Below are 16057 nucleotides of genomic sequence, written 5' to 3' on the forward strand. Positions count from 1 at the left end.
ACTCTTATGTGTTACCATGACGACCTGCAGGCAGGTAGGCAGGCAGTATAGCTGTGCGAGCGCCTTAAAACATACAAAAAGTATGTGCCAATAATCAAAAATGTGAATTTAATCGATATTTCAGTTCGAATTTTTATTTCCACGAATCGATATTTGTTTTTTATAGTTCCAATGTCGTAATCGTGTTCACACCAAGGTTTAAAGATTTATAAATTGGTTTGAAAGCGACTTCGTTTTGTTTACTTCAAAATATATGTTTACTTTAAAATATTAAATTCAAAGTAAATTATAGTAAATTTATTTACAGAATATGAATTTCCTTTGAATCAGACAAAACAAATGCATTTGCAAGCAATTGTAGAAACACCTTTATGTCGAACGTTTAACTGAGGCAGTTTCTCATCCCTGCAGCAGACATGAAAACCGGCCTGCATGTTGTCAAATGTTGAAAGTATTGTTCAGTGTTCTTGAACATATCATAAAACATTTGTTGTCACAGGTTTTTGTTTCTTAAAAAATATGTAAAAAGTGAAAGTATTTTCCGAAAACAAGTGTGTCAAAAAGGTAACAAAAATATGCCAAAACAAATTAATTTTACGCAGTGTTAACAAGAGTATATTATTTCGCCCGTCATGAAAAATTACTAAGTGGGGGAAAACGGGCGAAATAACAAGAGGTATGTTTTCGTTGCCTGCACTAAGTGTAACTTTTACACCACCTCAAGAGTAGGTGCAGAAAGTGTAGCGAAGTGTTTGCGGTAAAATTACGTCACATCCGGCAAAGAGAACAGCATAGAGATGTCTAATGTGACGTCACCTCTGTCGGTATAGTCGCAGAAAGTAGAGCGATTATCTCCCAGGCCCCAATGTAACATTGGCTTATATGGGAGATTGCAGAAAATAATTTCTTTCTCTAAAATTGAAGTGAAAATCATGATAACCAAATGTGATTTGGATAAAGTAAAAATTTTCACAATACATACGTATTTAAAACTAAGTTATAAATTTCCCAAAGTTTAAAAATTAAAAAAATACCAGTTCTAGCAGACGAAATTCTCTTCTGCTAGTTCTGCTAGAACTGGTATTTTTTTAATTTTTAAACTTTGGGAAATTTATAACTTAGTTTTAAATACGTATGTGTTGTGAAAATCATTACTTTATCCAAATCACACTTGGTTATCATGATTTTTATTTCAATTTTAGAGAAAGAAATTATTTTCTGCAATCTCCCATATAAGCCAATGTTACATTGGGGCCTGGAAGATAATCGCTCTACTTTCTGCGACTATACCGACTGAGGTGACGTCACATTAGACATCTCTATAGTGCAGGTTCGGTGTTAAAGTGTAAGAAGTGCAGGCAACGAAAACATACCTAAGAGTAAATTATTTCGCCCATCATGAATAATTACTAAGTGGGGGAAAACGGGCGAAATAACAAGAGTAAATTATTTTGCCCGTTTTCGGTTTTCTCATTAATTTTAATAGGAAAAAAGGTTAACTTATCACTTATATATTGGTGTATTAGTTACATGTAGTTTCGTCTCATATTTTCGCAAATTTGAATTTAAATGTTTATTTAAATGTATGTTTAATACTATTAAATTAATGTTATAATTATATTTATAAAGATTTTAGTATAAGTACTTTTTTAAATATCGTAAATAAAAATCTCTATATACATATATTAAAAGATATAAATTAAAGAACTCTTTAAAACTCTACATAAAAATTTTTTTTTTTTTAATTTAATTGATAAATTAAATAAAGGGCCCCACAGGAAATACGATTGTTTTAAATCTCAGTCGATTTTCCAATAAATCTTTTAATAATAAATATATTTTCTGTAGGGTTCTTTTAGATTTAAAATTATAAAAAAAAAAATATAAAAAAATTGTTTTTCCAACTCAAAATTAAGGAAAATTATTTCTAAATTTTTCTTGTAAAAACAGCATCATAAAACTTATTCTCTAAATCTGAATTAATATTATATACTTTTGAATTGATTTGAACAAAACTAAGAATTTTCTAAAAATTAATGTTTTAAGTCTATAAACTCCAGATTATTTTAAAAAAATAAGTGAAAAATTACTAACGAGCACCAGAAATATTGATAAATAAAAAAACTGTGTAAATCATTATAAAAATTCACATCTTTTTAATTAAATCTTTACATAAATATTATACTAGTGACAATTTAACCTTTTTTCCCATTAAAAGTAATAAATAAATAATAAATAAGAATAAAATCAATTGTAAGAGAATTTAAGAAACATTTTCTATTCGAAATATGATTAAAAAAATTCTTAATACAATTGGTTATGTAAAAATGACTGAAATTTGTAGTAACTAACTCAATTAGTGAAATTTGACTATTTATTTAGTTATTTATTTAGGGGAAACTGGGGCGAAAAGTTAAATTGTGAAAACAGTTAAAATTCATTATCTTTCGAACGGAAATAGTTAGAGCATTGCAATTTTAATTATAGAAGGGTGTTATCACCCTGAATAAATGTCCGGAGTTATGTGACATTCTGCTAATTTTTGTGGTGTCCATATTTAAATTTTTTTTTCACCCTACCTTTGAAATTTCAAAAAAAAAAAATTTTTGAATTTTTTCTTTTTAATTTAATTTTAACTTAAAATATACTTAAAACCAAAGAAATCCTTTTTTTAAATCCAAAATCGGTTAATTAGAACCAAAGTTATAGCACTTTAAAAAAAAGACAAAAATTTTGAAAATGCCATATTTTTGGTAATTTTCAAAATTTTGAAAAAATATTTGGTGGAGTTGTTTATCACTATAAAAGTAATGAATTTACAAATTTACAGCCAAATCCCAACAAGTCATGAAAATAAGTGTGTTGAACTGACGTGGAATCCACCATTTATTCTCACCGCGATTTTTTTACTTCATTATTTGGGTCCCCTGAAGAGATACCTAAAGGTATTTGCTAAATATCTTTAGTCAGATTTTTTATATTTGTTGTTAAAGCCAAAAACGCACCCTGGGGCGAAAAATTAAATGTATTTTTACATGTAGTTAAAATTTTTTTTTTTATTTTTCGTTTTTTTTGGGTTTATTTGTTTAAAAATAATTTATTTGACATTAGGCAAGTACTCTATCAAAAAACAAAACCGCTCACGTGAAATAAACCAAAAATTTTTTTTTTTTTGAAATTTCAATTTACTAACTTTATAACTATTCTAAAGCTTTTGTTAAGTAAACATAGATCTTTTATTAACTAAATTACTTGTTTACGTATACTTTAACTTATCTACTACTGAACACCTATCAGATAATAGTTTTAGTAGGCTAAAAATAGAATTTAACTTTTTGCCTCAGCCATTTAACTTTTTGCCCCATGCTGGGGCGAAAAGTTAAAAAAAGCAAAATTTTTAAAAAAGGACAAAACATGTATTGCATGCGAAAATATCAGAAACTTTTTTATTGAAAGTTGTAGGGGACAAGTTGCCCTACAATATTGATGTATAAATATTTGCATCTAAGCGGATTTATTGTCTAAAAAAATCATTTGTGCAAAATTTAACATTTAGCCCCAGTCTCCCCTACTATTAATTAGTGATTCTCTACTAATAATTAGTTATTTTTTACTAATTGCTGAAGCAAAAAGTCATTCACGATTTTACTAATAATTAGTTATTTTTAACTAATTCAGATTTGGAGAGTTGAACTTCAAATCCAATTTAATCAAGTATTGGTAATCCAATCCACTTCTATCCAAAGTAGAAAACTAAATCCATTTCTATTATATAAGTTTTGATGTATTACCTATCAAAGTTAATCATATACTAAAATCTAATATTTTACTATTAAGAGTTTGGATACAAACTCTATCAAATTTTATTAATTGAAAAATCTAATAATTTTTTATCCATGCGTTTGGATTAAATACCTATCAAATTCTTTCCACATGGAAATCCATTATTACTCTATCAAAGAATCGGAAACAAATTCTATGAAATTCTATGAGCAGAAAAATCCTATAATTTTTTATCTATTAGTTTGGATTGAATACCTATCAAATTCTTTTCACACGAAAATCTAATATTTCTCTATCCAAGATTTGGATACAAATTCTATCAAATTCTATGAGTCTAAAAATCTTATAATTTTCTATCCATGAATTTGGATTGAAGATCCATTAAATGATTAAATATATTTATAAAATTGTCCAGCGAAGACATGAAATAAAATTCCCGTGCATAATTCCCGTACATTTCCCGCTTAAATATACAAAATTCCCGAATTTTTTTGCGTAGGTATATTATTCCATTAATTTTTAATTTTGTTATACAAAACGCCTATATCATAAATTAATTTGACTGTTACATTTTTATTTTAAAAGTCTTATTTTTTCAATAAATTGGTAAGTATTACAATTTTAAAACCCATAAAATTTAACTGGGTGTCCAGCAAAGAGCGTGAAAATTTTGAAGATTAATACTATATTTACATATATAAGATAAATTTGTGTACATAATTTTATAGGTTTACAAAGCTCGAACCAGTGAAAGAATTTATTTCTCGAATATTCTGCAATTAAATATATATTAAAAAATAAAAACATAAAATAATTTTTAAAAAATATTCAATTAAACTTTTTTAAAAAATTTAATTCCACAGAATTGTTAGTTTAAAGTACAAAAAATTCGAATTTTCAAGAACTTTAATTTGAAACCATTTCAAAATTCAATTATTCATAAAAGTTCATGCAATAGAATTTTTGAACATAATTGAAGCGTTTTATGCAGAAACCGCATAAGTCCATTTTTTTTCGAAAATCACTTTTTTATTGAAAATTTATCTTTAAATTTAAATGAAGCTTTTCAATCTGGTAAAATATTGCGTAAGTGACTAAACTCTAAACCCTTAAAAAAAATAATTAAAATATCATTTTGTGCAGAAACAGCACAAGTCCATGATAAGTTTTATATTTATTTGTGATATTCTTGACGTATTTTAATAATTTATATTAAACAGTTTATATTATATATAAAAACACTCATGGGAAGCAAAAAGTGACAGTGGTGACGAAATTATTTAAACAAGTTGTAAATCCAGATGTTCATTACATGAACATTTTGCTTCCTCTTTACGATCAGCAAAAAAAATTTGCTTCCTCGTGAAGGAAGCATTAACGATAAATATATTTCATTTTTAAATCATTTTTAATACAATTTAATATTTATAAAATAAAGTTCATTCGTCTTAATAGAAAAATAAAATTTTCTTATATAGTAATATGAATCTAAATAAACAAAAAAATTTTTAGTCAAAAAGTGAATTTTTCAACTTTAATTGTAATTAATTCTATAATTTTCAATAGAATGTATACTTTATATACATCAATCGAATCGTCTTAATGCAAAGAATAAGATTTTTTATTTATTTTTCAATAAATAATAACATTCTATTGTACAGCAACATGATTTTTAAGAAAAAATAAATTTTTATTAAAAGTGCAAATTTTTTGTCCCTAATTGGTTTTAATTCTATAAATTTAAGTAAAATATATACTTTATATATACCAATCGATCCGTCTTGGTGTAAAGAATAAGATTTTAGAAATAAATGAGTAAGATTTTCTTACACAGCAACATAATTTTGCGGAAAGAACTCATTTTTTGATAAAAATGCGATTTTTTCAGCTTTAATTGTGATTAACTCTATAAATTCTCATACAATTTATACTTCTTATATACCAATCGATTCGTCTTGACGCAAAGAATAAGATTTTATTATATATTAACTTCAATAATCAACTTAAAAAAATTTTTTTGAAAAAAAATTTTTTTTAGAAAAAAGTCAAAAAAAATTTTTTTTTTGAGAATTTTTTAAAGTCTATCAATCCATTTCGAGATATTTTTATGATAAATATACCTGGTAAATTTTAGCCAAATTCGTTAAAACCTCTTCGAGTTATCGTGTTCACAAAAATCGGGATCCACACACGCACACACATACATACATCCGGACAATTGTTCAGGGTCTTATATAACATAGTCCCATATAGAAGAAAATTTGTTAAAAGGATTTTTAAAAATTTTGTAAACTAAACGACTACAAAGCTTCCTCACGAGGAAGCAAAATTAGAAAATTGGTTAAATTTATTCTTAAAACAATTTTATTATTTATAAAATGTTACTAAAAATTATCCAAATTTAATATTTTAAATAAATGTTATTAAATATTTCATGAAACTTTGATATTTCACTGGATTTAATAAATTTTCTGTGTTTTTCATTTCATTTTGTGCAGAAACAGCATAAGTCCAAATGTTAATTTATTTTTTAATTTTTTATGTTAAGTAGATAATTAATTAATTATATTGGATTTTTTAACTTATAGGTTAGTAGAATATAATGCAAAAAGCCGAATTAAAAAAAATCTTAACATTTACGAGATAAACAGTTTTTATTGATTCCTGAACAATTTCGAATTATGGACTTATGCTGTTTTTGCACAAAACGCTTCAATTAAATTAGGCAGAAGATTTTTATTATTTATAAAGGTAATTGAAATTTCGACGAGAATTTTCTTAAATTTTTTAATATAATTGAATTTTTCCGAAGAATTGAATTCCTATAAAAATGGTATTATTTATCAAAAATGATTAAATGTTTCCATAGAATTTTTTCAAAAATTTTTTTAAATAATTGAATTTTTCTGCAAAATTTCATTAAAATGTAGTATACATAAATTTATTATTATATTTTAATAAATTTTTTAATATAACTATATTTATGTTGAAAATAATTGAATTAAGGAAAATATGAATAAAATAATTAATATTTTGACAATTTTATGAAAATTGTTGAAAATAATTGAATTTCGGAGAAGGATTTTATTATTTATAAAAATAATCAATTGTAACTTCTCAAAAAATTTTCAAACTATATCGTGCAATTTACTGTTTTTTCGTACTTTTCCAAACAAAATAAGGACTTTTTTTAAAAAACCAACTTTTACGGACTTTAAACAAAACGGACCTAGTTCGATCCCTGTGCTTAAAATTCCTGGTGTCAGAAAAAAATCCCGTATATTCCCGTACATTTCCCGCACCAAAAAATTTCCCGTTCAATTCCCGCTTTTCACGCATTTCTCGGACGCTGGACACCCTGCGTCCGCCATATTGGATTTGACATTTTGAATTTTGAAACTGACATCATATTCGTAATCAGCGACCTCAAAAACCCCCGAGTAACAAATTTCAAATGAATCTAATGACATTTTAAAAATGTCGTCCGACATATTTTTATCCGACATTTTTAATTCGTAATTAGTACGATTTAGTCCGAAGTTGGTCAGATCATATGCAACTAGTAAATGCAGAAGTAATCCGGTTGGTTTAACCAGTGAATCCGCAGCTAATCCGAAACAGTCTGCTTATGGTCAGCTTTTTGTCACTCAGAATTAGTCCGGATGAATCCAAACTCAATACGGTTTGTGTATAACCAGTGAATCCGGAATTAGTCTTTGAATTGGAATGAATATGGATTGTTTAGGACTGTCTGTGGATTGTATATATTTACAAATTCCATATTATTATAAGACTTATTTTCGGACTGGGGTGTTTTAATTGGATATTATTCGGATTGCCGCTGACTATTACCGGATTCTTTGCATACAGATTTTGGATTGTTCCATACTTGTTTCGGATTAAATCTTTTAACTGGATTAAATTCGGATTATTGCGGACTGATTCCGTATTCTTTACATATTGATATCGGATAATTTTACAAGTAAAGGTTGCATTTTTATCTTTAACATCGACACCAGCACAACTGCTCAAAGCCCATTGGCCGCAGACAGAACATGCAGCCCAGCCTTCATTTGAGTCTAAATAATAACCATTGCAATAGAGACAAGGTGTATTTTCCACTTTACCATCGCTAATTGATGATTTAACCTGACAAACTTTTTTCTTTTTGGTCACTCTTATTTTATTCAGTCTTGGTTTAAGTAGTTTTCTTAACTTCTCTTATTTCTCTTTTCTTTTGCTTAATTTGTGGACCCCGTCTTGCCCCACTCTCCCCTACCCCACCTTGCCCGCACCTACGAAATTTAATAAAATTATTAATTACTACAATTTACGATTCAACAAAGAAAACAACATATGCTTCCCTTCTTCTGTAACCCTTGACAGTTAGAAAAAAATTTATACAGTTCATTAACTGTTATTATTAAGTAATAAACACCTTCTAAAAAAGTGAAAAAATGACAAGAAAATCGTCGAAAACAGTTTTTTTAGTAAAACAGATAAAAGATTTCTTCTCATGGCTTTTAGGTTTTGTAAACAAGAAACTATCGTCTCGGTGCAGTATTATGTAAAATATAATCGCGATTGGTTAATTCGTTTGTTAAATAGGGCCGGTACCTCGTTTACAAAAACTTGATGTGAATTTTCCTTTTTTTTTGTTACAGATATTTGAAGGAGATTATTTTCAAGAATCCAACATGTCTTCTGAAGATTATGACAATTGCGAATCACCTTGTCCGTATGAAGAAGAAGAAGATTATTTATACGATTATAGTGATTGTCCAATCGATACACCACTGTATAATGCTGTTTATAATGGAGATTTAAAGGCCTTTCTTCTTTTATTTGACGAAATTTCCTTAGAAGAAAGAGAAGAAATACGTTCACTATTGCATACAGCAGCAGTAAGAGGACATTCTGAAATTGTTAGTATACTTTGCGAGCGCAATTTCCCTCTCAATGGAGGAGATTATTCCGGTGATACACCTCTGCACCTAGCGATACGCAACAATCATCCAAGTGTGTTCGACGTATTAGTAAGAAAATGTAATCTGAACGCGACAAATAGAGTTGGCCATGCTCCGCTTCATCTTGCCGCATACGAAAATTATATTCAATTTGTAGAAATTCTTTTGAAAAAAGGTGCAAAAATTAATGTACAAAGTAAAAACGGATATACACCACTTCATTGTGCTATTTATAGAAAACACATTCAATTAGCAGAGATTCTTTTACAAAATGGCGCTAATGTTAATGTTCAAGCAAAAAATAAACAATCACCACTTTATGTTGCCATACAAATAAAGAGCATCCAATTAGCAGAGATTCTTTTACAGAATGGCGCTGATGTTAATGTAGTAGATAAAAATGAAACAACGCCACTTGCTTCCGCTGCGATATATAATAACATTGAACTTGTCGAATTGCTTTTAAAAAATGGTGCTACAATAAGTGAAGAACAGAAGGCAAATAAAGAAACACACGAAATTATGATGATGCCTCTTTATTACGCAGTTAAGAACAGGAATTACAAAATAGTCAAATTACTAATGATGAATGGATTTAACGCTGTAGATGCTGCCTTGCATGAGGCAGTAAGAAACAATGATTATGAAATTTTAAAGTATTTGGTGGAACATGGTTCGAAAATTAATGCAAAATCTAAAGCCTGGTTGGAAGATGAAGATGAAAAAAAAATTAAGATATTTTGGTCTAGAACGATTCTTCAATCGTCACTTTCTGAAGGAAGTTTGAAAATTTGGAGATATTTATTAAAAAACAGTTCGAAAATTGACGCATCTCCAAATTCAGCTCTTCATTTAGCAGTGCGAGAGGGTCAAACGGAAGTTGTGAAAAAAATGGTGAAGCAAAAAGACTTGGATACAAATTCGATTGATAGCAGATTGGCCGTTTACATTGCAGTCGAAAATGGAAATGAAGAAATTTTAAAAATCCTTCTAGAAGCGGGATATTCTTTTAAAACTTGTTTTAGAGATAGAAGTCCTCTTCATATTGCAGCAACATTTAATCATACAAGATTAGTCGAAATGCTGCTAAACGCTGGCGCTGATTTGAATACAATGACAGAAGAAAATGAGACCTGTTTACATTTCGTAACAGCTGCAGGACAATCAACTGTTGTTAAATTTCTCCTCGAGGCTGGTATTAAAACTACTGAATTTTATATGGCTTTAGAATATACACTACGCAGAGGTCGAGACTTTGAAAAATTGTGGACCCTTTCTCCCCTGATGTATAAAAATATCTCAAACATCGCGGAAATGTTGATTATTGTAGAAATTAGTAAAACTAAAGATCTCTACAAGTTATGGTCAAGTTTATCATATTTCGCAAACAAAATAACAGTTCCTGAACAAAATAAACAAAAGTCTTCCTTGAGCTTACCACAAACAGAAAAATTTATCTTGGACGAAATCAAATTTAAAGAAACTGACAAAATTGGAAAATATGGAAATGAATTTTTAATGTGCATCCTTAATCGCCTGAGTGTTTTTCAAATTAAACGCTTTTCAGAAGAACTAATGATTGATATAACAAGATATGATTCTGGTAAATTTTCTTCAGAATTGATGCATACTATTTTTGAATACAATGATTATAGAAGTTGTTTTTATAAAAATGATATCAAACGATTATTTCATTCAAATTTAGAAGATTCTAACATTAGTTTACTTATGATCAGTCACATTGAAACCGAATACTCCCTTCATCATATTAATTGGGGAAGAAATCCCACTGATCTTTTAAAATTGTTCGCTGCGCGTCTATTTATTATTTCCCGTAATTCTTACTTTGAGAATGATCTGCAATTTTATAAGAAACATAATCTTATCGAATGGCGTGATGAATGTGAGCGTGAGGTGAAATTAATGGAAGAAACAGAAATTGACAACGATTATTGTGTAACTTTCTACGAAATTTTAACGCAATCTGTAAATAAAGTTGCGAACTACACAAGAAATGATAGATTGATTCAAATCGTGGAGTCATCTTACGTGCGATTTCCAGCTTATGCTGAATTTTTAAAGTTGAGTGTTGAAAAAGGCAAACGAAGAAGAGAACTAATCGACAAATGTATGAATTTCATGTTGAATCTAATTAAAAAAAATAATGGAATTCAATTCTCAACTATGGAAATTAATCAAATTTTCCATTATCTTTCAGTAGTAGATATGCGACGTTTATTAGCAGCATTCTCTTAAGTAACAACTCTTTTAAAAGTATCCAGTAAGAAGCGAGGAATTAAATTAAGAAATAAATTTAAAACCGCTGCCAAGTTGTATATTTTTTTATAATTTTGGTGCTCATTTCATGAACACTTTACTTCCTCATAGAGATAAAAATAATAGAAATATATGAATAACTTTTTATAAATATAGTAAAAGTGATGGAATTTTGTGTCAATCAATGTATTTTTAAATACCCTACAAGATAGTTACAATAAATTAATAGTTAAACAAAAATTTTCAAACAAAAAAGTTGAGAAAATATCATTTTTCACAATTTTTGGTTTTTAAAATACCAATAATTTCGAAATTTATTATCGAATTAGGTTCAAAAGTAGGTCAATCGAAGCGTTTTTTAATGGTCTACAAGTTAGTGGCAATAATTTTAAAGTTACTTCTACATTTTTCAACAAAATTTTCAAAAAAGTCTTATTTGCCGAAATTTTGAATTTTTAAAAGTTTAATATCTCCGGTTAATATGGACGAAAAATGTTCAATTTGGGCTCAAAAGATGCGTCTAAAAAAACTCTAAAAAAATTATGGAAAACATTTATAGGTGTCCTAACATTTTTTTAAAGTTATGGGCAAAAAACGTTTTTTTGCAAAATTAAAAATCCAAAAAAAATTTAGTTAAACTTTATTAATCAATCTCAAAGTACTCTCATCTTCTGTCCGCAGGTGAGATCTACAATTTAAAAAAAAATTCAACCCAAAAGCTCTTCATGATTCCGAGATATTTATGAAAATGTGATGTTTACACACACACACACACACATACGGAATGACATTTTTTAAAAATGCCATTTTTGAACTCCTGAGGTCGAATAACATAAAGATATGTCAAAAAATCGAACTCGAAAAATTTCAGTATTACAATACTTCCTCTATGAGGAAGTAAAAAGTACGTAAAATGCACGTATTCACTTTATGTGAATTCTTTTTAATTTTTCGCTTCTTACTGAATACGTAAAATTTAGTTATTGTAGCCAGTTAATTAAGTTTCGTTGTTTAAAATGCCTATTTGTCCGATTTTATTCCTACTGACATTAAAATTGTTCAATCAGTTAAGAACACTGAAAAATAAGAAAACAAATTTATTTTTTCATGTAGTATTTAGAATATAAATTTCATTTTATGAAAAATCGTTTCTTTCTACTTTTGTAAATTTAATAAAATATAAAATGTTCTTACCTAACAAAATTCTAGAATCTCCTGTTTTGTAATTGCATTTAAGCACTCAATCTCATTAGTCCTATTTAAAGCATACGTTTGAAGAAATTTCCTCCCAAAATTAAAACTTTTTTGAAATTTATGAATTTTATAAATGATTAAATACAAATCGTGGTGTCTATTAAATTCCATTCTTCAAATTCCCTGTTTTTTCCCGGTTAGTGTTATTTAGAATCTAACTTTTAAAAATATAAAAACAAATCCTCTATTAAATAAATAGAAATGATTATCTATTATAGACACTAACTTATAAAAGAATTCCATATAATTAATGCAACTTGATGACCCCAGTAAAAAAGACTAATTCAAACGGATTGAAATGAATTAAGATTTTTGGTAGAAAGCGGGATTCATTCAAGCTCTTTGTATATTCGATTGAATTCGATTCAATTTGCCTGAATTTGTGCAAAAGAATTCGCATTCGAAAGAAATGCATTGAATTCGTGATGGCGAATTAAAAAAAATTAATGGCCCCAAAACTTGTCCATTGAATTAGTATGAATAGAAGGTTTGGAAGTTCAATATACAGTTTGACGAATTCAGGAAAATTGCAACATGGCTCCAATTCGTATTTGTCACAAAGCGTGATTCACTGAAATTCTTTGTGAATTCTTTTTAATTTATTTCAATTTGTTTTTGTTTACTAGGACATTTTATAAACATACTTTATTTTATAAATTTATAATTTGGCACCACTTAGAGTAGCTTAATAATAAAAACCCCAAAGTAACAAATTTTATAAAAGTTGGATAGAGATTCACAATTGTACCTAATATATTTATCAGTTAGTATAAGCGCCCTGCAAATATTTCATTGATATTGTTTCCAAAAAGTGTCACGAGAAGATAATCAAATATTTAAAATAATAATTTAAGAACTCAAAAAACTCCCGAATAACAAATTTTATAAAAATTGCATTAATGTAAAACATTGTCTACCATATAGCGAATCCGACACTGGTTGAAGAAGATCTCTTAACAAAGAGATTTCCTTCCAAGAAATATTAAAAGAATATAACAACCAAAATGGAGAAGGGAAAGTGCTCTTGCAAAATATGAAAAAACAACTTGGAGAACAGATTCTTCAAAACTCAAAATTAAAAGAAGAATTGTAGAAGCGGAAAAATCTGCTGAAAATTCAAACTTTAAGAATTGCAGAAGATGAAGAAATTGCCTTCAAATTCAGGGTTGCCACAAGTCAGGTAAATCAGGGAAGTCAGGGATTTTTATTAAAAGTATAGGAAGAAATTAAATGTTTAGAATTTATAAAAAAATTCTGAATTTTTGTATTTTTGTTTGTCTCATAAACTATGAAATTACCACGAATTCTAAAAAAAACCTTAAATTTTTTTCTATTTCTGACAATAATTTATTTTAGATAACTTAATTTTATTGAAGAACTGTCATAAAGTTATTACTTATAGATCATTTAATTAAGTATTTTTTTTGAAAAACTTTTATTTCAATTCTGTTTAAATTAGTTTCAATTAAAAAAATTTTTAACTCAATTATTTGAAAGAATTTAACTATTTTAATAAATAGTAAAATTCTTTCCAGAAATTCAATTATTTTCAAAAAATTTTTTTAAAATTCTCGTCAACATTTTAATTATCTTATTATAAATAGCAAAATTCTTCACCGAAATTCAATTATATTCATGAATGTTTATAATATTCATTGTAAAATTCAATTATTTTCATAAATAACAATATTCGACGCAGAAATTCAATTATTTTCAAAGAATCCAAAAAGAATTGTCGTCAACATTTCAATTATCTTTATATAATTGAATACCAAAATTCTTCGACAAATTTTAATTATTTTCAGGAATTTTAATAAAATTCATTGTAAAATTCAATTGTTTTCATAAATAATAGTATTTGTCATAAGAATCCAATTATTTTAAAAAAGTAATAAAATTCAATAATTTATTATTTTCAAAAATTTAAATAAAAAAATCAAGGAAAAATATCAATTATTTTCAAACATTTTTCTTAATTGCATTATTTTCAATATTTTACTATTTTAATAAAACTTCTCAAAAAATTCAATTATTTGAAAACAATTTTGACAAAGTTCTAAACGAATATTTAATTTATTATCTTCTACAATAATGAAAATTTCACAGGAATTCAATTATTAAAAATAGAATTTGCATACAGTTTATAAAAAAAATCAATTGTTGTAAACTTTGTTTATAAAATTCTTCGCAATAATTCAATTATTTTCATAAATAATAAAACTCATTGCAGAATTTAAATTATTTTTAATACAATTTTAATCAAATTCCTCAAAAAAATGAATTATTAGTAACAATATTATTAAAAATTGGTCGAAAGAATTCAATTATTTAAAAATTTGTTGATAAAATTCTATAAAAGAATTAAATTTTAAAAAACATTCATTAATTTATTCAATAAATTATTTACATTTGTATTTAAATAATTGAATTCTCGTAGAATGTTCTAATAAAAATTGATTTAAAAATTAATTTCACATAATAAGTTTTAGATTTAACTTTAGAGATGTTACTAATACTTGCAATTTTTAGAAATAATTTAATTTTGTAAAGGTTTCAAATTAAAATCTGTGAAAATTTGAATTTTTCATACTTTTAATTAAAAATTCTATGAAACTAATTTTTTTCAAAAAGCTTAATAGTAATTTTTTGAAATTATTTCAATTTTTTATTTACTAATGTAGGTATGTTTAATTGGAGAATTTCTGAATATGTAATTGAAATTTCACGTAAAATTGAATTGTAAACCAAATGAATTTGAAAATTCTCTAAAGAACTTTATCGTAAATTATTAGAATTTTATTTAAAAATTTTAGAAATTAATAAAAAAAATTGTTTTTCATAATTTTTATAACATTTTTGTGAAAAAAAATTTTCTGTTTTTAGGCTGAAAATGCTAAAAAATATCATTTTTCTTCATTTTTTAAAATGGAAAATTCAATTGTTTATTTTTCTAACTAATTTCAGGTCATAATTTTTATATATAAAAAACAAAAATAAAAAAAAGATTAGCATAAAATTATGATCTGAAATTAGTTAGAAAAATAAACAAATGAATTTTTAGTTTAAAAAAATGAAGAATAATTGTATTTTTTGTCATTTTCAGCCTAAAAACAGGAATATTTTCTATACTCTCCCCTGAACGAATATATTATATGCATAATTTTCTGTTTTCAGAATTAATTAAGGGTCAAACTGCGAAAAAAGAAGGGGTTTAGTCTACTGCAGAGCCATTATTGTTGGAAGAATAACATTGGACTATCGAAAGGTATTTTATCTTTAAATTGTTAAAATTTAGTTAAAAACAATAAAAAAAAATAAATTTTTAAGAAGTTTTAAAGATTGCAAAAATTCAATTATTTTCCAAGATTTTAATAAAATTCTTGTCAAAGTTTCAATTATATTTTCAATAATTTTTCTGAATTAAATGATTTTCAACATCACAGGAATTCAATTATATAAAATTTTTTTTAAAAATATCTTCCTAGGTTCTGTGAAACTAGCGACACGAAAAAATCCATGCAAGAATAGCAATAAACTTTAAATAAATTAATTTTTTCGATTTTTGGAAGACGTACCTTTCTTCGGTTAATATAAAATTATAAAAATATGAACTAATATTAAATTATTATCCCTATAAAGCTTATATAACCAAAGTATAATTTTATTTTAAAGAATTTTTTCGTCATTAGAAATTTAATTCTTTCTATCTGTAATTCTAGTGTCATTTTAGTTTAAGTAAACGAAAAAATATATTTATTTTTCATTATATTTTCAGG

General features: G+C 26.3%; 1 protein-coding gene across 1 annotated transcript; it reads left to right on the forward strand.

Moving 5' to 3' along the window:
• The first annotated feature begins 437 nt into the window (after window positions 1-437).
• Window positions 438-11122, forward strand: LOC122512297 (ankyrin-1-like). The gene is made up of 2 exons (XM_043628053.1): window positions 438-564; window positions 8448-11122. Exon 2 carries the CDS (start codon window positions 8481-8483, stop codon window positions 11004-11006), a length of 2526 nt encoding a protein of 841 aa, XP_043483988.1. The 5' UTR covers window positions 438-564; window positions 8448-8480; the 3' UTR covers window positions 11007-11122.
• Window positions 11123-16057: the final 4935 nt, after the last annotated feature.

The sequence above is a fragment of the Leptopilina heterotoma genome, unplaced genomic scaffold (genome assembly GCF_015476425.1).
Source record: "Leptopilina heterotoma isolate Lh14 unplaced genomic scaffold, ASM1547642v1 Lhet_97, whole genome shotgun sequence".
Taxonomy (NCBI): Eukaryota; Metazoa; Arthropoda; class Insecta; order Hymenoptera; family Figitidae; genus Leptopilina; species Leptopilina heterotoma.